The 22,090-nt window shown below is 39.5% G+C and overlaps 1 protein-coding gene across 5 annotated transcripts in view; it reads right to left on the bottom strand.

The window, feature by feature from the left end:
• Positions 1 to 18,197: 18,197 nt before the first annotated feature.
• Positions 18,198 to 22,090, bottom strand: part of UBE2E3 (ubiquitin conjugating enzyme E2 E3) — a 69,753-nt gene continuing 65,860 nt past the window's right edge. For all 5 annotated transcript variants that reach the window (XM_081142454.1, XM_081142457.1, XM_081142456.1 and 2 more), the window contains 2 exons: positions 20,603 to 20,750; positions 18,198 to 18,832 (listed from right to left, as the gene is read on the bottom strand). In XM_081142454.1, coding sequence (XP_080998580.1) covers positions 18,735 to 18,832; positions 20,603 to 20,750 — 246 coding nt within the window. In that variant the 3' untranslated portion in view covers positions 18,198 to 18,734. The remainder of the gene's footprint in view (positions 18,833 to 20,602; positions 20,751 to 22,090) is intronic.

The raw sequence follows: 22,090 nt of genomic DNA on the forward strand, positions 1-22,090 counted from the left end.
TCTGACTTATTTCACTTCGCATAATGCTCTCCTGGTCCACCCAGGCTGTCACAAAGGGTAAGATTTTTTCTTTGCTATGGCCCAGGAGTATTCCATCGCGTAACTGTCCCACAGCCTTCTTATCTACGCATCTAGGGATGGGCACTTGGGCTGCTTCCAGATCTTGGCTATTGTAAATAACACTGCTATGAACATAGGGGTGCATATATTCTTCTGATTTAGTGTTTCAGATTTTTTTAGATATAATCCCCAAAGTGGAATCACTGGGTCAAACGGCAGCTCCATTTTTAATTTTTTGAGGTAATTCCATACTGCTTTCCATAGTGGCTGCCCCAGTCTGCATTCCCACCAGCAGTGCATGAGGGCTCCCTTTTCTCCGCACCCTCGCCAGCGCTTGACATTTGTTGTTTTATTGATGAATACTTCTTCTCTTGATTGATAGTATGACTGTGTAGCAAGTCATCCAAACTAGAAGGTTCAGGGTTATTTTTTAAAATCCACCCCCTTCTTTATGTTTCTTATCCAATTAGTCATCAAGTCTATCAATTTTGCTCCTTAAAACCAAACCCAACTGCCATCTACTCTGCAGGCCTTTACACTATACACCTTGATTACTTCCTATAGTCGAGTTCCTTCCTCATCTGGATCCCTGACATAGGAATTCAAGAGTGACCTTTTAATACACGTCCTGAGTGGAGTCCTGAAGATGGTGCCATACTTAATGTATATAATCAATGCACCCCTGCCCTCTCCTGAGGCGCCTAAGGCCATCTGTGCAAAACAATGCCCACCACCAGCCCACCCCCAGCAGCTTACCCCTCAGGAAAGAAAAATGAATCCCCCTTTCACAGGAATCTTAGGCCAGATAAAATAAAGCCATTGTTTCAATTTGACTAAAAGAAGTTTGCTACGAGTGTGTTTTAACAAAGGGAAGCAAGAATCAAAGAGCATCTATACTAATTAGAAATGTAGAGGCCTAGAAAAATCAAAAGATGTTTTCAGAGAGAAAAAAATTTCCTAAAAGTAGGAAAAACTGAATGATGCATTTAAGAGTGAAGATCATTTCAAGTGACTTAGCTTGAAGCCTGGCTACCCTACCTCCTCCCCTTGGATCTTCCAAATACTTTCTGGAAGTTTCTAGGTGCTAGGAAACCAATAAATGTTTGTTAAATAAGTGATTTTCAGACACCAATATATCTGCTATAAACAACAGACCTGGATATTCAAAAGTACAACTACTTAAAATATAAAGAGATGAACAAAAACCAGGAAGAACCCTCTTGCCTTACTCTTGCCTTTGTCAGTTCCTACAACCAAGTTTTGAAGGCTTCGCTGTCAACCACAGAGGGCAGAGAGTCAGCCCAGCAGCGCTGAGCTTAGAACTGGCCGGGAAAGCAAAGCAGCCTGCGTGAGCCCCAAGGGTTGGGCCATCCTAAATTTTTCAGGAGATCTGCCCTCAACAGCGTCAAACACATTTAGGACTTAATGACGAGATTTATTCAAACATTTGCCACATACGGGTAGCTCCATGAGGTTACTCCTACGTGTTCAGGGATTCGGACAGAGGCATTGATTCTTCTGCAACATCACAACAAGGTGGCTTTTCCGTGACACAAGTTACCTATGCTTTATTATTCCATCCTTGGTGGCATTTTTTAAAAAGTTCATCTATGGTTGGAAATGCTTATGCCAAAGAAATAAATAAGCTCCCAACGAGGAATGGAGCGGGTTCAGGCAATCATGAGATTAGAGCTAGAAAAAGAACTAGGCTAATCAGATTGTTTAGGAAATTGGGTTCCCTTTCTGAAAATAGAGGCTAAAAAGGAGCCGTTTGATATCGTGTCCATCCAAAAACATAATACCTGACATTGATGGAGCACCTGACACGTTCCAGGCTATTGCCGAGTTACAACCCTATCTTATTTGGTCCTTGCAGCAACCCTATGAGTAAGTACTACTGCTATATACATTTGTAGATAAGAAATTTAAACCACAGAGAGGTTAAGTAATTTACCCAAGGTTAAACAGCTAGCATAGAGTAGAAAGCCCACGTTCACTGCCACACTTTACTATGCCTATTTTACTATATAATGTTGGCAGTTTTAACTAATATCAAAGTTTCTCTTCCTATCATAAGTTGAAAAAACAAAATCTTGTTAAAGCTTCCTAAGGAGCTATCAAATCATTCTTCCCACTGAGCATAAAGATTTAAATAATCCAGAAAAGTGGATGACACTGTAAAGAATATCCCATAAGAGTAGAGAAATTAGAGGAAGGGGAGGTGCTACCTCAAAGAAAAATGGGGTACAGAAAAGCCAATAATGTTCTTAGGGTCTAAAACAAAGTTGTCCTATTTAAACAAAAAGAAATAAAAATTGTCAGATGGTCCAAGATGATATGAATGAAAGACCCAGATAACATCTTTTTATTTTAAACTCATAAAAATCTTAAAACATTTTACATCTACAACTCCAAGTAATCCTAAACGTAGAAATAAATTTGATGCGAACATTTGCTTCTGTGTATATCCTTAATGTCACATTTTCACAGCCCCAAATCCCCTTCCCCTCTCCCACTAGAAATGATGCCAGGGCGTGGGAGGCAGGTGGCTGGCTGGGCGGGGGCCTGGCACACACGAGGAGGACCCCCCGGGTGCATGAGCGCGCGCCCCCCTGGAAGAGGAGAGAGGGTGCCCGGGCCGGGTTAAGGGGTGTCAAACGGCTCCTGGAGCAGCTCCGAGCATCGCGGACAGCGTGCTAGCTGCTGGCCCCTTTAATAACGGGCTCCGGGGGGCTCAACTTCACCAGAAGAAACGACACCAAAGCCTCAGGCAGCACAGGAGCAGAAAATAACCCTCAAATAGGCTTCTCCACAAGAACTTATTAAGGGCACAAAACCGTGTCAGCCAGCAGGTCAGACACCGAGGGTAGGAAACCGACGGCTCCGTTTCCAAGGAGCCTGTTGTTAGTCTCGGGCGAGACGAACACCACTTACAGCAGTCCCCCGCCACGGACGGGCTGCCGCGGCCCTGGGCCCGGGAGAGCACTGAGCTTCACGAACTCGGGGAGGCCCGCAAGAGGTGGGGGCCGCGGGGACGGTGGGGGCGGTGGGGCAGTGGGGCAGTGGCCACGGCCAGTGGGTTCTCGGCCTGTGCTGGCAAGTCAGCCAGAGGAGGACAGAGCAGCCACAGTCCAGCGAAGGAACAGGGCAGCTGAGAGGCTTCCCAGCCGTGGCCTCTCCTTTATTTGAAATGCAGAGAAATTTGAGGGTCAAAAGCACAAAGTAACTAACAATACACACTCTGAGGTCCCCCGGGCTGATGGCCCAGGAAATACTACTTGTAAGCTACGAGCATCGAGTAGTCTTTAATAGCAATGATTAATAGTATTTCCTGAGCTGCCACTACGCTGGCCCGCCGGCGCGGTCCCTGCGTTTGTGCTTCAGGGGCGCAGGCGGGGGAGGAATACAGGCAAATAGACGCACGTGGGACAACACCCTGGCGACAGGCTGGTCATTTCTGCCGAGGCAGCAGCCAGGTCATATGAGAGCCGGTAACGAAGTGGGCTTGGGGGCGGGGGGAGGTCTCCCATTTGTAAATCTTTTACAGTGACAGGATAGCATGCAACTAGAGTGTTAGTCTTGGAAGTCACCTAGACGCCATCCACCGCAGCTGATGCCCTCGGGGTTTCTGTGGGTGTGCAGAGCAGCAGGGCGCCTTGGGCAGCTCCGTTCCCACCAGCCCTGCTCAGCAGACCGGCCTCTCACAAGCAGTGCTGATTATTGTCGCTTCCTATTGTGCACTGGCTATGTCATTATAAAACACGGTTTCTTAGCTCTTTCCACTCAGGCTACCCAGCTGTGGCACGGGGACTTTATGATTTATCAGTTCTCTCGAAAAGCCCCGGTGAGGGAAGCTACTGTTCTAAAATGCAAGCGCACCAAGAGAAATTTTACAAACCACAGCACACTAGAGCGCAAACAGGACGGCTATAGTGTACTGAGAGGAGTATTAAAACTGATTAAAAAATGAAAAAATATAATCTCCATGCCCAACATGTTTAAGACACATTTTTAAACATAATATTTAGCATATTTAATCTTTGAGACAAATTGTATTTTGATAACCCTTAAACTGAAGTAACTGTTATCAAATACTGCTATGTGAAGGTCAAGGAGCTATAACCCTATTTTCTCATAATAATGATGATAACAGCACATTCAAAGATACTGAAGAAAAGAACTGATAAAAATGGAAACAGCTAGTTGAAAACAAACATTTGAGTAACAGTTGGGTATTTTAAGCTGTTACAATAATAATTAAAACAGAAATTTCTTTCAAGTTAACTTATTTTAAGTAAAAATACTTTTATATTTAGCCCAGTCCTTACCCTTTAACTTAACAATAGAATAAGCATTAATCTAAGGAAATAAGAACTTTAAGAAGTTTCTTCCAGTTGCCTATGGATCATTTTCAATGTGTTGAATTCTTAAACTTTTTAAAAAAGTATTTCCAAGTTCTTAAAATATTTCTATCAAAGTTTGAAAGAAATTTGCCAAGAAAAGCCTGCAACATTTAAAAACAGTAGCATTCTTAACACCTGCAGAATATCCCTAAGTTGTGGATTTCAAGTAATTCAAGCCACCATGACCAGAAAACTAGGATCTAAATGATTTTGAGGTCCCATGCCTGCGGAATTTCTACTCTCTATGCTCCTGATAAATGAGTATGCAAACCATCAATACAAGAATCTTCATCTTCCTGTGTGTGGCTAAATTTACAAAGACAAGAAAGATGAGATCGAGAGAGCTTGAATGGCGAGATCTGAATTTATATATATATAATTTTAGCAAAAAGTGAGGATGTGGGCTCACCTTTGCAGCATGTCAGGCAGCGTCCACAACTTGGAACTCAGCAACGCGTTGGCACGTCAGGCGCAGGGTTGTGGACGCGACTTGGAGATGCCGTCTACACTCACGGTCCCCACCTACTGTATCAGAGTCTCTGAGACGGGGGCCAGGTATCTGTTTTAGCAAGTTCCCCGGCGATTCTTAGTCTCACTCGAGTGCAAGAACTGGCCTCATGGACCGCTATGTGCTGAGTTTAAGACTTGTTATAGACGTACAAGTGAAGGAGGCTAAATTCCTCCACACAGCAACATGGACATCACCTGAAGCCTTGTCAGAAATGCAGCATCTCCCCCCTAGCCCCACAGAGCCAGAATCTGAATTTTAGTTGGAAATTGGTCTCCGTTCTGCTGGAGGGTCTCCCTTGGGCAATCAACCCCTGCCCGTCCTGCCTGGCCTCTCAGGCAGGAGCTAGAGATCTCTCGGCTTCTTTTCACTCTCCTCAAAATTCCCATTTACCCAGCAGCGTGCTTCAGCCAGGTGTGGGGAGGTGGGGACTGATTTTTCAGGGCTAATGAGCTTTAGTGTATAATCACTGAATAAACTGTTACTGATTCCTGTAGTATCAGTATTAAAAAGATTCTTGGAGATGCATATATTTTAAGCCAAAGAATGAATCCCTACTGCTGGGATTCTATGCACAGTAGAGAAAACTGGTAGAGAAAATAAAGGTTTAGTGGGAGCTATAGTTTTTGATACCCTACAAATCAGACATGAGGTAGGCTGAGTGCTCTTGGTCTTCTGCCTGGACTCCTTTCCTTTATATTTACATTTGTTCAATTGATTGAACAAAGACCTCACCTCCAGATGAGAGTCTAATCATCTCCACTAACCGAACACCTAGATTTGTGTCAACTCTAATGATTTAGACGACTGCAAGCCAATACTCAAGGTTTTTTAAGCTACTAGCATTTTGTGGCTCCAGGAGTCCAAGAATTAACTTACGCTGAGTGTACACCTGGGGACGGGAGTGACTTTGAAGGTGTAATATGCACCAGGACTTACGGCACCCTGAAAAGCCCGGAAATTTCACTCTCTTGCCTCCTCCATCCACCTACCCCATTGACAAATCTGGAAATCCAGGTTTCCAAATACTGCAATTATAGGATGGGGATGGTGGCAAGGGGGACATATATGTTTTAAGTTTTCTAGGCAACTCTGATACACGTGCCCAACTTCTCGACTGATAATCATTGATCAGTAGTGTTTTACTATTGTCCATGAAGTTTTATACATAATTCATTGGTGGCTACACTGTTATTTCTTGAAATGAGACATATCATAAAAGTACAAGTTTTCTCTCATATGTGAAATGTTACTTTATACCTCAATTAATCCATGAATGATTTATTTACAGTTTTGAATCAAAACATAGGTCCAAGCATGCAAAATCAATAGCTATAACATTTTTTAATTTTAAAACTCTCTAGACCTTAACTGGCAACTCTTTTAATCTTGCACCACTGAAAATATAAAACACAAATTAAAGAGAGCTACATTTATTAAACACTTCATCAATATTTACTTTACATCGACAATGTGCTACAGCAAACAGCCTGCTGGGATTTAGGCAATCATTATTTTCACTAAAAATTCACAGTAACATTTGAAAATATGATCCTGTACTCCTGCCACTTTAACCTTTCTATGATAGAACCAAAACATTTGAAGTAAACAAACCCTGAATTTCAAGAGTTTACAATGTACCTCATTGATATAAAACAAGGCTTTCTAAAGTTGAGATTGTGGCAAATTTTTACAAGGAGAAACCATTTTTTCTTATTATAAAAATATTACCATATAAAGGGAAAAATTAAATTTACCCATAGTCCCACCACCCTAGCATCTTTTCTGTGTATTATCTTTATCCACAATCATAATTTTATAGTTGTAACCTAGGTATTTACTCAATTTTGGGAAAATCGCTATTTAAATCCTAATATACAGGATTATATGTAGTCTCTTTAATAAAGGAATACAGTGTAAAACCTACAATATACAATATGCCCCATAATCCCCAAACGCCCAATAGCTTCCACCTTCCAGACAAAATTACAGCTGCCTCTCTTTCCTTCTCCATTTGAGCACATGAACTAAGGTGAGGTTCACATTGGTCTGAGCTCACCATCTCCAAAATAGTGTATGTAAAATATAGTTGTTTCATCTTGGTTATTTAGCACATTGTCTTTGTGCAATCTTCACAAAATCTTAAAATTCCATCTTAAACATCACCATACTCACTGAACTGATCACGTCAATCATTCTTAGGTATTATTCCTCTCTTCTTGAGCTTGTTTTTTAGGCAAGGTAGTTGACAGAAATGACAGATGAAGGGACTCTGCATCTAAATACACTGCGCACTCAAAGGAGAAGCAGAACTACTCAGGGAGAATAGGTTCTGCGATTGAGGAAATACCAGCCTGAGCCCATCACGTCAACTGTGTGATCTTGGGCCACTTTGTCCCCTTGCACTTCAGGTTGCTCTACTGTAAAATGTAAAATGAATGTTTGCATTCTCTCTCTTTGGGACTATTATGATAAGAACCAGAATACAAGTAAAGCATTTCGAAATCCTCAGGTGAAAGGAATGAGTTTTTTAAATAAAAGATTTCATTTTTATTAATACTCATGACAAATTTGACATTACTAACCTATACACTGAAACTTCTCTGTATCACTCTGGTTTAAATGATTAGTTCACCTTTCCAAGACAGTGTTTCAAGAACAGGTCTGGAAAGCATGGGGAGCTGGCTTCACTTAGTAACACACTGACACCTAGTGGAGATTTATGGTGCGCTATGGCATACCACACGCCCCAAAAGGACTCCACAGTCCCAGTGGGGCAGGCAGGAGTGAAAGCACCTTGTGCTCTTTATGCAAAATATCAACAGAACATACAAATAATTTTTTAAAAGGTATGCTTCCTTGTATACTTGGTTTTGCTTGTTCAATTTAAATTACTGGCCAATTTTCAAGACATTAAATCAAAAGTTATGAGTGGATGGGGTGATGGGGAAGAGCTGTTTAGTGTAGCTGTGGGAGATCCCATAAACCCTCTCTCTGATTCAGAGTTTAAAGGGGCAAGTATGTAAATAAGTGTTCACCCGCTCTTTTCTTTATACAGTGAATGCTGGCAAGGGTGGGGGAAAGGGAGGGGAGGGGAGATAAGGAAAGGGAAATGTGAAGGAAGTTTATTAGGTTTTTCATTACATCCCTTGAATTAATTTCATAAATAAGAAATATACTTATGTCCTTCTTGGCAATTAACAGTAAACTTCAATCTTCAGAGCCCAGAGACAAAAACAAACAACAAAAATGCGACACAGCCTATTAGCACAAGCAAAAACAAAATTCTAATAGCGAAGCTTCGTGGGGCTCGCAAACATATAATTATCCCTACAACTGGCAACTGGATTGTTTTACTGCCTGAAAAAGTCTTTCCAGATACTTTACACTGCCCAGTGTTTTACCAATAAAGGTTTTCTCTTGTCACTACATTTCTGCAATGTTGTTCATCATTTTTTGTTCATTACATAATTGAGAAAATGAGGCCCAGAGAAGTAAATATATATATATTCCTACTTACAGAGGAAGACCATAAATGGGAAATTTGAAACCTTACTCTGTTACAGGCTGGTGGTTAATTAAACTTTCTTGGCTCTAGAGTTCAGTATTCTAAAGACCCAGAAGTCAGAATTGAAACAATTAGTGTTTTACTCACAAACTACTGTGATTAATCAATGACCTCTAATATCTTTAAGTAATACAACTAAAATCTAAATGTTGTGATCTCCATATTCATTTCTTTCAAGATGAAGTGTCCAAATGTCAGGATACAACCCTTAGTAATTCATTTTCATATATGTGTAACATATATTTTATTCGATGATATGTTTTGTTTTGGAAATGGTAATTTTAAGGATTCCTAGGCAGGACCCTGACTTTGCAGCTAAGGTAACTATCCCTACTGTGTTAAAATAAGCAGATTCCAGTGATTTTCAGAGAAGCCTCCATTTTGGTGTTATGTGCCTATGTCTCCCTAAAGCGCTGGTCCAAGGCCATTCTTCCAGGGTTTGCCACTTTGTAGTAAACAGGAGCCAAGTCTGCTGCACATGCTCCAAGATGTAGATGCTAAAGAGGCAACTATTAAGAGACCAGTCCATGGGTATGTTATATCAAATGAATCTACACATGTGGTCAGAGTACCTGTGCGCAGTATGTCTGTCAGAAAAAGAATTTATACTAAACATTGTACAATCAACACGAATAGCCCCAATACCAGAAGCCACCAGCCTGTGATCTTGGCTTCCCAGGGAATGTAGGCAAAAGAGAGACAAATCCGGCTTACAGAATCTGAGGAAACTTTTTATTACTGTCTTTATCCGTCCAGCATTATGAGAACAGGCAATACAATATTTTTAACCCAAGCTCGAAGGTGTAAACCTTTCCCCAAATCTTAAATGGGCAGGGCATTTTCTCCCCATTACAGTACCATGGTCCCCCAAATCAATAATCCTCCATCAACATGACCCACAACCAATACAGAACGGGGTGCCTGGCTGTTACACTTCGGAGGTCCCCCTGGAGTGTTATGTGGGACTTGGCATCCTATGGTATTTAACACTCGGTGTTCCCCAAATAATCATCACAGAGTTACATAAAGTCTACTTTGAAAATACATGAAGAGAACAAATGCACCTCTAGGCTCCAACAAGCTGCAAGACAAGGGCTACAAAACCATTTCTCACTGTATGTAACAAAACCCAGGGCTTCAGAGCTGCTCTCCCTCGCAGTCTTCCAGGCAGGCCCTGAATGAGGAAACGCTGCCTGAGCAAGGCGCCCGAGAAGAGGTGTTAAGCGGGGAATACAAACTAAGGAGAGCCCTACCCGAGTTTGCTCAGTGGTTAGAGCCTCGCCCGTGGCCGGAGGCGCCGCAGGTTCCCTTTCAGCCACAAGCACGCACCTCCGCGGCGGACTCGAGCCCAGGCCCGGGTCAGGGCACGTACGGAGGCAACCAGGCGCCGTCTCTCTCTCTCTTCCACTCTCTTTCTGAAAAGCAATGGAAAAAATACCCTTGGGTGAGGATTTAAAAAAAAGAAACTAAGAGAGATGACCTACATGAGAGTCAAAGGCCTCTGCCGCTTTAAACTCACTTCAGGAGTATGTGAAAGCCTCCCTTTGGATCTTACACGAGCCTAGCTAACAGGTAACTGGAAAGTTTTGCGCCCATGTTTAAACATGGCCAAATACTTGTTAATCTTACTAGAAACATATCACCACAATGAAAAGAAAAACAAGTGGTGCCATATGCCAAGCTGATACACAGTACTTGCCTGTAATGTCATTTATGAAGGCAGATATATATTTAATATGTAAGCTAAAACACTTCCAAATATTCAAATCCAAAAAGAACCATCAAAGTTGCCCATTCGCCACTGAATTATTCTGGATGGCGTGGAAGGCTCAATGTCAGCACCACCAATTGCTCTCAGGCACCGAAGCAAGGTACCATCTGTCTCAAAGCACCAAGCACATCAATTCAGATGTAAAATACTGGTGCGCCCGGCAAAGTATCTCAAGCAATCCATTTTCTGATGTTTGACACTTAGCAGGCCAGCCACAAGGTCACATGCATCAATACTTTGAACTGCTGGTGGTAAAAAAAATGATAAAAATGTCAGAGCATCAAAGAGTTGTAGTTCTACAAGCAGAAAGCCTTGAAGAAGAGTCAGAGGATTTAGGAAGTGTTCTCAGCGAGTCACTCTTGCCATTTCGCTGAGAAAATATTTTTAAGTGAAAGATGGAACTGTGGCCATTGGTAGGAATGACAGGCATTTCACTAAACAAGCACATCTGAGGCTGCCACTGAAATAACTGCACCATGGGCACACTGATGTCATGAGCGAAAGCTGGGCTTCTGGGGAGTTTGGACTTCACTCTGTGAACAACGGGCAACCCCGCAGTCCTCCGAGCAAGGAGTATCCTGATGGGGAGCTTACTCTGGGAGGGTTGTGACAGGAATGTGAATAGATGGGAGTCCTCGGTACCAACAAGAAGTTAACTTAAAAGGCTCCCGCAGATGAGAGATACCCAAGGGGCTGAATAAGACTAGGCCTGGAAAGGAGAGAACGTAATCAAAACATAATGTGGTTCAGAAATAAGGGAAGTCGTCGGCAACTGTGAGCCTGTGTATAAGTGAGATATGCTAAAGAATACTGTTAACTTATGGAACAAAGAGCCATACCCTGTTTCTTTATGTTCAGATAGTAAGTATAGTTGTGTAAATGGGCATCACAGGAAAGGTACTGTTCAGCAAGACTCAACCAGGGGAAAAAAGTTAACTTCTAAATGTTTGTTAATTCTGGACTCTAAGCAAAAGTGGTTGAGCCAGTTATGATTCTGCATTTGTCTCTGACTCGATTTTCAGAGAAAGAAGGTAAGATCGGCCTCATTTCTTATTATGAACCTTGGGAAGCAGGAAGTCAAGACAGTATCAGGGAGATGAAAGCACAATGGAAGACGTGAGCCCTGGTCACGAGGTCACTGGCCCATGGGTTCTCTGGAAATGAAACCTGCCCTTCAAATTCCCTACTTCTTGAGAAAAGTGCAGCCCAGAGAACAGAAGGCCTGGAACCAGGAGAGTCTTCCCATGGGACTAGGGGGAGAAGTTGGTAGGTATCAGGAATTGGTGTCACTGTCCTCTGACCACCAAATCCACAAAGCAGACCTGGGGTAAAGAAAGCTCAATTTTCTAGAATCATCTGAAGGGGCAAGGATTCCGAGAAGCCATTCTCCTCTATCCAACTAGGAGAAGTCACCTGCCACACCATCTACTGCGGTGTTTTCGAAGCTCTCTGTATTCACCTGATATCTCTTTTCCTGACTAGACTGTGATGAACAATTTGGGAAACATCAGTTTCTTCTCTTCCCAGCATTTCAAGAAAAAAATAGCTTTCAATAAATATTTTAATTTCTCTAGTTAAATTTGGTGTCGAGGTAATTCTTCAATGACAAAAGGAAAAGCAATCACTTGAAGAAAAGAAAATATTAAGGTGCTTAAGATTCAAACCAACTGCTAACCACACTTGATGAAAAAGACATTCCAGATTCTATGGGAATTTTAACTACTTGTTCATTATTAACATGTAATTATGAAGCCAAAGGTCCATCTAGACAGACAATTCACTCACTCACTCATTTATTCTCTCAACAATAAATGACTACTGCACTGGGCACAGAGGAGCCACACAGACACGGGAGCTCGGGCGCCCCCTCCCTCATTTCCAGCCAATAACCACTTCCTTTTCTTGGAGTAGAAGCAACAGGAGAGCTTCTATGACAGCATATCCCCTGTCCTTTGCCTGTTCTGGTTACCTATGGATGGGATGAGATGTCTTAGTCCCCAGCAAAGGCCAACCACTGTACTTACGTGCCAGATCCCACCCCCTCGCCTACCTAGGAGAATTCAAGAATCTGGTAAAGGCCAGCACTGCTTTAAGTGCTGGTGCTGGATACGATGTTTCCCAGAGTTCCTAGTCTAGTCAGGGAGAGAAACAAATGTCCAAAGAAAGTGCAGAGAACTTTGGAAACACCCTCAGCAAATGGTGTAGCAGACGATTTTCTCCAGGACGTTGCCTCTCTGCCCTACATCGTTCCCTTACCCTATCTTTCACGTCAACACACAAACACACTGTAATATTTTCCATCTTAAAAAGCACAAAACTCTACCCAGGCCGGTCTTGCTCAGTGGTTAGAGCATCCGCCGCAGACCTAAGGGTCGTGTGTTCGATTTCCGGTCAAGGGCATGTACCTCGGTTGCAGGTTCAATCCCCTGGCCAAGGGCAGGGCATCTGCAGGAGACAACCAGTCTCAAGACAACAAGTGATCAAGAAGACAACAACAATAATGGGAAATTAAGGAAATTTTGTGGGGCAGAAAGCATTTTGGTATATAAGGACTTTTAAAATCACCAAATTAAATCACTCTCCATTTTAAACAAGTCAACATTAAAGATGGGAATAACGCATTGCTACTTCTATTTCAAGTTAACAGGAATGTACCCAGCACTAACCGCATAGGAAGCACTGAATCAGTATGATGGGGAATTAAAGACATGACTGACATGCTTCACATGGTCTCTGAATACCTGATGCAGACTTACGCCCATGACATAATGTTCATTCATTCAGCAGCCATGTATCACGTTAGACACTGCGCTGAGAGAGACAAGGAAAGATAGAGATTATCTTCCAAAAGCTCACTGTCCAGAAATATGTATAAGGTATTAAATTAAATTTAATAAAATGCCAAAATGCATGCCAGAGACAGTGGATACTAAGAGTAGTTTGAAGGACAGAAAGTAATTATTTTAAAAGCATCCAATAGTATTAAGTATGCTTAATATCATGTAGATTGGGTAAAACTTAGGAAATCATTAAACTAATATTTTCATAGTGAAATCAGCAGGGACATCTGTTCAATTCTCATTCAACAGAAAATGGATACACATTAGCAAAGATGTGCTGTCTGCTAAGAAGAGGTAAAAATCTGGACAAGGAATTATAAATTAAGGATGTGACAATGTGTTTGTTCTCTGTACATATTGTAGTGCCTGAAAGGACCTTCAATTAGCAAACACTTAAATTTGTAGGATGCACTCACAATGGAGGTCAGTTACGGGGTTACAATAGCGTAATCACACAGCCTCTCCAAGAGGGGGAAAAAAAAAACAGATAAAGGAAAAAGAATTCCTGCACAGGAGGAAACCTGGCTTGTAGTTCATACTTAGAAATACGTACATGCTTGAATTTCTTATTATTTCTGAGAGAAACAGACCAACTGACAGACTAAAGGCACAGGATAGTAAAATGGAAAGGTTTCATCAAAGGAGTAGGACTTGAGATATCAACTTTAGGGGTTGAAGGATTTGGGGGAAAAAGCTTTTAATGTTCTGTGTTGGGTAGATCTGCATAAATGGGACTTTAGTCTCACTGAATTTCAACAGAAATGGGGAAGGTTTAAACACACCCAGGGCTAGTGCCCAGAGCTCTGCTGCTTAATAGCAGTCAAATCACTCTTTCTCATATAATTAAATAATGGCACTACTACTAAAAAATGTTTACACTGTCCTTGTACCTGAATTTGAGTAATCTGTTACTTTTTTTTTTTTTTTTTAAATGTTCAAACTTAGCTTCTTATGTTTGGTCTTACTGATAGAATATCATCATTTAAATATCATCTTGGGCTTCTAGTCACATGAGCTACTAGAACCCCAAGAAGTTGAGGGCAAACTAAAACAAGAAAGATACTGTTAGAAATCCAGGATATCCCTTCAGACAAGTGCTTATGAATTTAACAATCAGGTAGAAAAAGAGGAAAGTGAGCCTAGGTGTGATACTATGCATCTACCGCCGGTAGGGGTGGGAACCTTTTTTCTGCCAAGGGCCACTTGGATATTTATAAATCATTTGCAGGCCACCCAAAATTATTAACTTAAAAATTAGCTATGAGAAAAGCTCCTAGTTTTATTGAGTTTCGAGCCCCACCTGCAGTTGCCTTGTCAGGGCCAGACCAAATGACTTTAGGGTGTTCCTCAGCCCTGGCTGTAGAGGATACTCCTCATTTCTAATTAACAAGGTTGGTTCTGTCTGACAAGGCCTGAACACAACCTAACACTCTTGGCAATGCAGTTTATAAACCAGTTCCAAAAGTTCACTTTATAACCATTTTGAAAGGACTATCAGTCCACTGTAGAAACGTTCTAGTAAACATTCTAGTATACATTTAAATCATTGAAGAACTTCACCAGCCCAAAAGCTGACAAACAAGTTACAAAAAATTGATGTTTCAAATGCCTATCTACTAAAATGTAATTATGAATTATTTTTTATTTGGGTATTACTTGAAAAAACTTTATTTAGACATGAAACAAATGGATTCGTTTATATATTCTATTTATCTAAAATAAGGAACACTAATGAAAATATAAGTAGATAATACTGTAGAATCAGCTCAGCCTTTTAAAATAATTTGCAATAGTTTTATAAAAGTAATCAGTTTCATATTATGCCATAATTATTTCCAAAGAACACAATAAAAAGGTCAACTGAAAATGTGTTAATGTATTACATTAACATGATTATAATGCAGGTTAACCTCTGAAGTCATGTGACTGAAACTGACTTAAATTTTACAATATAGTCATTCTTATACTGTTATCAGGATATACACTTGGCCCTGGCCAGTGCGGCTCAGGGGGTAAAGCATCGGCTCATGCATCAAACCGTCCCAAGTTCAATTCCTGGTCAAAGGCATGTACCTGTGATGCAGGTTCAATCCCCAGCCCCAGCAGGAGCATGTGCGGGAGGCAACCAATCAATGTGTCTCTCTCACATTGATGTTTCTCTCTCCCTCCCTTCCATTCTCTCTAAAAATCAACGGAAAAAATATCCTCCAGTGAGGATTAACAACAACAACAAAAATATATACCCTTGGACAAGTCAGTGGACTGACTTCAAGTACACAACACCTCAAAGTTATTAGAAAGAGTAGCATATACATGGGTCAACTCACAGTTTTATCCCTGTGATACTTAAGATTTCCTAGGGGGGGGGAAAAGCAATGTCTATGTAACTAACACATCTTGTTATTTTGAAAAAAGTAGTCAACAAATGCTCAATTTCCTGATGTTATGTGATATACAGTTGAATAAATTTAAAATAACATCATTTCTCTTTTTCAAAATTAAAAAAAAGGAAATCAGTGATGTTAAAAGTATTTCTATGACAAATGTTGAAGGCAGAAGCTAAATAAACATAGCTTGTATTTATTGGAAACTATCAATAAGGTCTTATTTTGGAAGGTTCCATTTGAGACTTTTAAAATAGACTATTAAAATAAAGATTTACTAAAATACAAAACTGTACCTTATCTTACTGAATAATTTTCAGAAGTTAGCAATTAATCTATGTATATCTGCTATAACAGATATACATATTCAATATTAACGATGATGTTATAACAAAAACTCTTAGCCTAGTTGTAAAGAATGGGGGCTGGCTGTACCTGCACATCACATTGGCTCTGTAACATGGGACAAGTTATTTAATCTATTCATGCAACAGTTTCGCTGTCAAATGAGGATTGTGTCTCCTCTCCTAAAGCTCTTTAGGGGACATTAAATGAGCTAGGGCCCTTCCAAAACTAAGTGGTTCCTGGCATGTAGTGGTGCACCACACAACTCCTCTGAGGGCACATGATCACAAATGGTCACAAATAGAACACTCCAGGCTCAAGGGGTGCATGGTGCATGGTGCTGTGACCATTCTTGAGTATTTACAAAGTTGGACTTTAACTTGTAAAATTTGCTCTTAACAGATGAGAAAAAGTCTGAGTTTTGAAATATTACCATTTATATATAAAGCAAAGTTTCAAGGAAAAAGAGCCCTTATTTATATAGTATACATGGATGAATACCTTTGTAACTGGGAAGCAGATCTATAGTTTTCGAAAATACAGAAGATGAAAAAAAATTTCAGAATTTTAAGGGAACCTAGTAGAAAACCAAATGATGATTGGTTTTCATGTCAGTCCATTTGGAACTGTACCCTGTTCCCTGAAAGAGAAAGCAGAACAAGCAGAACACATTTTTAAGGTTAAAATTACCTGAGGAGTTTGAGGGCTAACAGAGAATATGGAAATAATGAAATTCAACTATTTTGTTTCGTATATGAATAAACTGAAATTCGAAGAAGTTCAAGTATCTTATTCAAGGCTACAAAGGTAGTTTGTGCAAGAGCCACACACACTTTCAAGAAATCAATTCCCTCCACTCTGTCGCAGGTGAGTAGAGGACACAGCCCACAAAGTAAGCACGTTGGTAGTAGTCATTAGGCTGATAGCAAATGAAGGAAGCCAATGATGGCATCCCCAAACATCCTAACATTCAGTATGATGAAAGCTTCTTTAGCACAAGAGAGAAGTTTATTACTCCAGGGTGTAGAATGTACAAAATATTGAAAGTGAGGAAAAATACTTTCTACTGACCTACATGGAAAGCCTAGCAGCTTACAGGAAAGACCCCCACCCTCATCACATTGACTTGAACTCAGTTACAGATTACTGGTCACCACTTACAAGAGTCAAAGCCAGAGGTTTCCACAGGCCTAGCTTGAGTTCTTCAAAACACTACCTTTTTGCTTGGCGCTCCTCTGTAATATGGGGAGATTTTAAGGGGAAGGAGGTTAAGTGAAAAGTAGACATATAAGTAATTTTATTTTTACCCTGATTTAAGACTTCTATTGATACCCAAGTCAACGGGAGACCATTATTCTTAGTGAGGGGATATGAAACTATAATTGTTTTACTTTATTATCTGAAGCAATGCATTTTATGCTAATAATGCCACTCTATAAATTTTAAGATGGTGTTCTATTTCCATATTTAGGACTGGAGATGACATCTGTGCCATATTCCACAACCTTGGTTATATAACCGGAGAGCTACCTCAATGATTATCCCAGCCATAGGGGAAAAGCAGCACATTTACAGTTTACCATACCTGAAAATCACAAAGCAATTCTAACTCCTTTAAAAAAATCTCACAGTCACTAATTATAACCAGAAAAAAGAAATTTATATAACCCATGAAACCCTTAAAATTTGATATTTTTCAATTGAGAAATGAAGCCACATCTGTAGACTAATCCAGAGTTCTCATTGACCTTTAGGCAGAAAGGGTCTGTGTTCAATTCTGCCTCTGGCTACATCTACTGGACCAGTGCCACAATGAAAATGGTAATACACATCACACACCATAAAAATTCAAGACCAAGATTAGAAGCAAACTATTAAAAAAGAAAAAAGAAAAAAAAAAAAGCACCAAGACATAGAACAGTGACCAGATTGTAGTTATTTAGCAATACTGCCCAATGGTGGACAGAAATCACCAATTTGGAAACAAAATGTTCCATAAAACAGTATCAGATTGCTGAGTGAGCCAGGATTTCATATTATTTCTATCTCAAATATCGTATTAGCAAAGTAGAGCTTTATGTTTTTGAGACCAATGGCTTTAAAATTCAGTTTTCCATATTTAATTAAGCTCATTATATTTTCTCATTAGGATTGAAAGGAAAAAAAACTAAGATTTCCAATGTTTTGTATTTAATAATTCATTTATTTGTACTAGTCTTTAGCAGTCCTCTTCATATCCGCAATTTTATTTCATCAACAATCATCTCAGACACACCTTCTAACAAGACTGACTTAAAATATTACGACAGGAAACTATGCCTTCAGGAGCATGTTTATTGTGTTTGAGATGATACATCAGGTGCTCTCTGAGCTACAAAGGGTAAAAGGAAATCCTCTCATTACAAACTGACAAAGGTAAAAGGTAAAACATTTTTCACAACAGCATTAACCACATACTCAGAAATAGATCTGGGTTTAATACAAATGACATAATTCCTAGTCATCTACAGCTACTTTTATAACTTCATACAGATAATGAATTAGGCTAAAATGCACTATAATATTTGGTAGACTTCAGGACCAGTATCCTTAGTACATCACAAAATACATTTTGATATCCCAAAGAAGCAAGACTTGCAAGTAGGCATTTTAAACATAACTAATCTACAGCTACAAAGTTCTACTCTTGATAGCATTTACCTTTTTGGGGAGTCTCCCAGTCTCCAAAGGATAAAAGCAGAGAGTAGAATCAGTATAACATATACACAGAAGTCCGTATTGTAAAGGCTATAAAGATTTGCAGCACAGTGAGAAGATGCCTTCTGCTCCTTCACACTGCATACAAATTTTGTGAATTATGTCGCGTATCTCTTGGTCCACTGTCTGGCTATCCTGTCATGTTCTGCTCTGTTGGTCAAATACTGAGTGGCTATGCTTCCAACCAGAGGATCCGCTGGAAAGTGAAAAGAATAATAAAAAATATTATATGTTCGAAAGGTACAGTTTTAACATTCTATTAAACTGAAATGCTGATTTTAGCAGCATCTTAATATTAATATTCAATTTAGTTCAAGGTCCTATAACTAAAAATGAGTGCTGAGTCAATAAATATGATTTTTATAAAAGATGTATGCCTTTAATACACAAAAACTGTTTTTTACTCTTGGCATTTTATTCAATAATAAAAGTGTGATGCCCTGGCCAGTATTGCTCAGTGATTAGAGCGTCAGCCCACACACAGAAGGGCTGCAGGCTTGATTCCAGGTCAAAGGCATGTACCTGAGTTGCAGGTTCGATTCCTAGCCCCAGATCGGGCATGTGCACAGGAAGCAACCAATTCATGTGTCTTTCACATGTCAGTGTCTCTCCCTCCCTCTCTCCCTTCCTCCCTCTTAAAAATCAATGGAAAAAAATATCCTGGGGCGAGGATTAACAATAATAATGATGATGATGATGATGATGAAATTGTGCTAGATAATTTATTTCTGCCTTCTTATGACTATTAAAAATTTTAATTTTTAAATAAAAACTCAGATCTAATAATTCAATGCTATTCAGAATAAAATGTCTCCTTCACTCTATGCAATAATGTGACTCTAACTATCTTTATCTCCATTTTAAAACTTACCATTTTGTTTTAAATAGAATTCTGAACTGAAAATTGAATCTGAGATATAAACCTCCATTACTCAGGAGTTTTTCCCCCGGCAAATGATTGTTACCTGTTTACAGCACTTCTATCCAGAGATATACACATATACAAGCATGTAGAATACCTTGTTATACATCTGTATCTTTTTCAGTGCCTTGCTTTTTTACTTAATATACCTTAGAGAGCTTTCCCTATCAGTTCATAAAGAGCTGCCTCATTCTTTTTAACAGGTACATCCTCTATTAATGGTTGTTTTCAATCTTTTGCTGTAATAAATGATGTTACAATATCTGTCTGTCTGTCTATCTTGGGTATATGCTGGGCCAAAGATAATAGTAACAGCCTTTGGTGATTAATCAAATGTTTAGAAAAAGTAAGTCTACGTCTTTTAAGAAGTAACCTCACCACCGCGCCCGGCTAGCTCAGTCGGTAGAGCATGAGACTCTTAAAAAGTAACCTCTCAGTAAGATAACATGCAAAATCCCTGGCTTAAACATCACTTTTTCAATTCAGCTACCCATGTTAAAGATCACGCGTAGCAGTTATGCATTTCTTTATGTTATAAATTATACACTAACGACTTTACCTCTAAGTATATCTAATCACAATCTAGCCCAACAATCTCATCAGCTGTTAATTTTTTAATATCCTTCACTATTACTACATCTAATACAATTAACTATAATCCAAAAAGGAAGAGAAAACAAGCAGCTCTTTATTACTAAGCGGTTGCTTTAAAGCATGTGGCAGCATAAAAAAAGGAGGCTCTGGAGTCAGAGACACTGCTCCACCACTATCAAAGTGGTTTGTACAGGTACGTGCTTCAGAAAAGAGTCCGTCAATGATAGGGAGACGATAATATAGGGTAGCATTCCATTAACAAACTGAAGAAAGTTATTGTGAAACTTTTGGTCTATTCTAATTGAAACGGCATTGATAATTTCCTTGCAAAATGTTTTATGCTGATCTTTCCACCAATAGCACTTACTTTCCAAATCTACACTTAAGCTACCCAAGAAAATGCACTGGTTTCTATAGCCTCATTGTATGTGGTAATAAAAATCTGCTTACCGGGGTTGCAGTCTGTCAAAAGAGAACAAATCGACAGCAAAACCTTTGAAATAGTCAAAGCAGGACTCCAGTTGTCTTTAAGGATGTCCAGACAGATGACTCCCTGACTGTTGATGTTGCAGTGATAGATTCTGGTGCGGAAAGTAACCTAAGGGCAGTCACATTAAAAACAGGGAGAAAATGAAATGCTTTCCTACCAATTAAAACCCTCGCTGGCAAAAATGAAGGGTAGCACATCACAGATGATACTAAAAAGCAAATAATTTAACTAAAGAGCCAATAGAACACTAGGTTTAAGTGGTAACAAAATCAAATGGTTTTAACTTGGTTAAAAGAAATTTCCTGGTTTTTACCCAGTATAGCAAGAACTATACTGATTTTAAGCCAAAGTAAGTGTTGATTTGATTAATCAAAATGAAGGATACAGTAATTCTATGTATGTCTGTGCACGCACCATATACATATTATTGTGTGCACATGACACCCGTTTAAAGACAGAAAGTGAGGGAGAACAGAAATGTTTTGATGCCAAAGGTAAGAGGAATTGGTAAAGAATTTTTTAAACATAAAATGGAAGTTACATTAGTTTGTCAGTAGAAAAGATCAGTATCAACTCAACTAATTTCTTGCCATGTGTCAGAAAATATTGAAGAATTTAGAGGAAGGTTGGTTAAATCACCAGCCTATTTCCTAGCCTTTTATTTCCATAACTGGCTTACGATCTTGTTAAGACAATGAAGTAAAATAAAACAAGCAAGGTATTAAGCTACTGAAAAAAGGAAACATACCCGAGATGTGTGAAAAAGAGGATTAGAGGAACAAACACTGTCAAGTTCCAAAACAATCACAATGGTTAATCTTAATTTGAAGTTATAGAGAGAGAAAAAGACAGTTTCTGATCTCTTAGAACTAGCAGTGTACTGTTGTTTCCCAAGTGGAGTGTGGGAAGAAAATATTAAGTCCTCAAAAGTATTTCTGATAAGGATACAAAATTAAAAACAAAAAAAACACTGGCGACGGGCAAGAAAGCACTGGTCTTGCAGGGGCGAGGGGAGAGGAGACCATGCTCCTCTAGAACTGCTCTAATACAATACGTACCAGTTACACAGAGCTCTTAAAATGTGGCTAGTTGAATTGAAAAGGGCTAAAAGTATAAAATACACATCAGATTTCAAAGACTCAATACCAAAAAGAGAATGTACAATATCCCGTTAATAATACTCTTACACTGGTTTCATGTTGCAATGACAATATTTTGGATATACTGGGTTAAATAAAATATATTATTAAAATTAATTCACTGTTTCTATTCTTTTAATGTAGCTACTGGAAAATTTAAAATACATGTGTAGCTTGCACTGTATTTCTATCAGACAGCTCTTCTATAGAATACAGGAATAATGCATGTTCATATTATTGACAGCTAACTGTATGTAAGGTTTACAAACACAATACAATTAGTATTTTGAATCTGTTTAGCTTTAACAA

This window comes from Miniopterus schreibersii (assembly GCF_964146895.1).
Source record: "Miniopterus schreibersii genome assembly, chromosome: 7".
In the NCBI taxonomy this organism is placed as follows: Eukaryota; Metazoa; Chordata; class Mammalia; order Chiroptera; family Miniopteridae; genus Miniopterus; species Miniopterus schreibersii.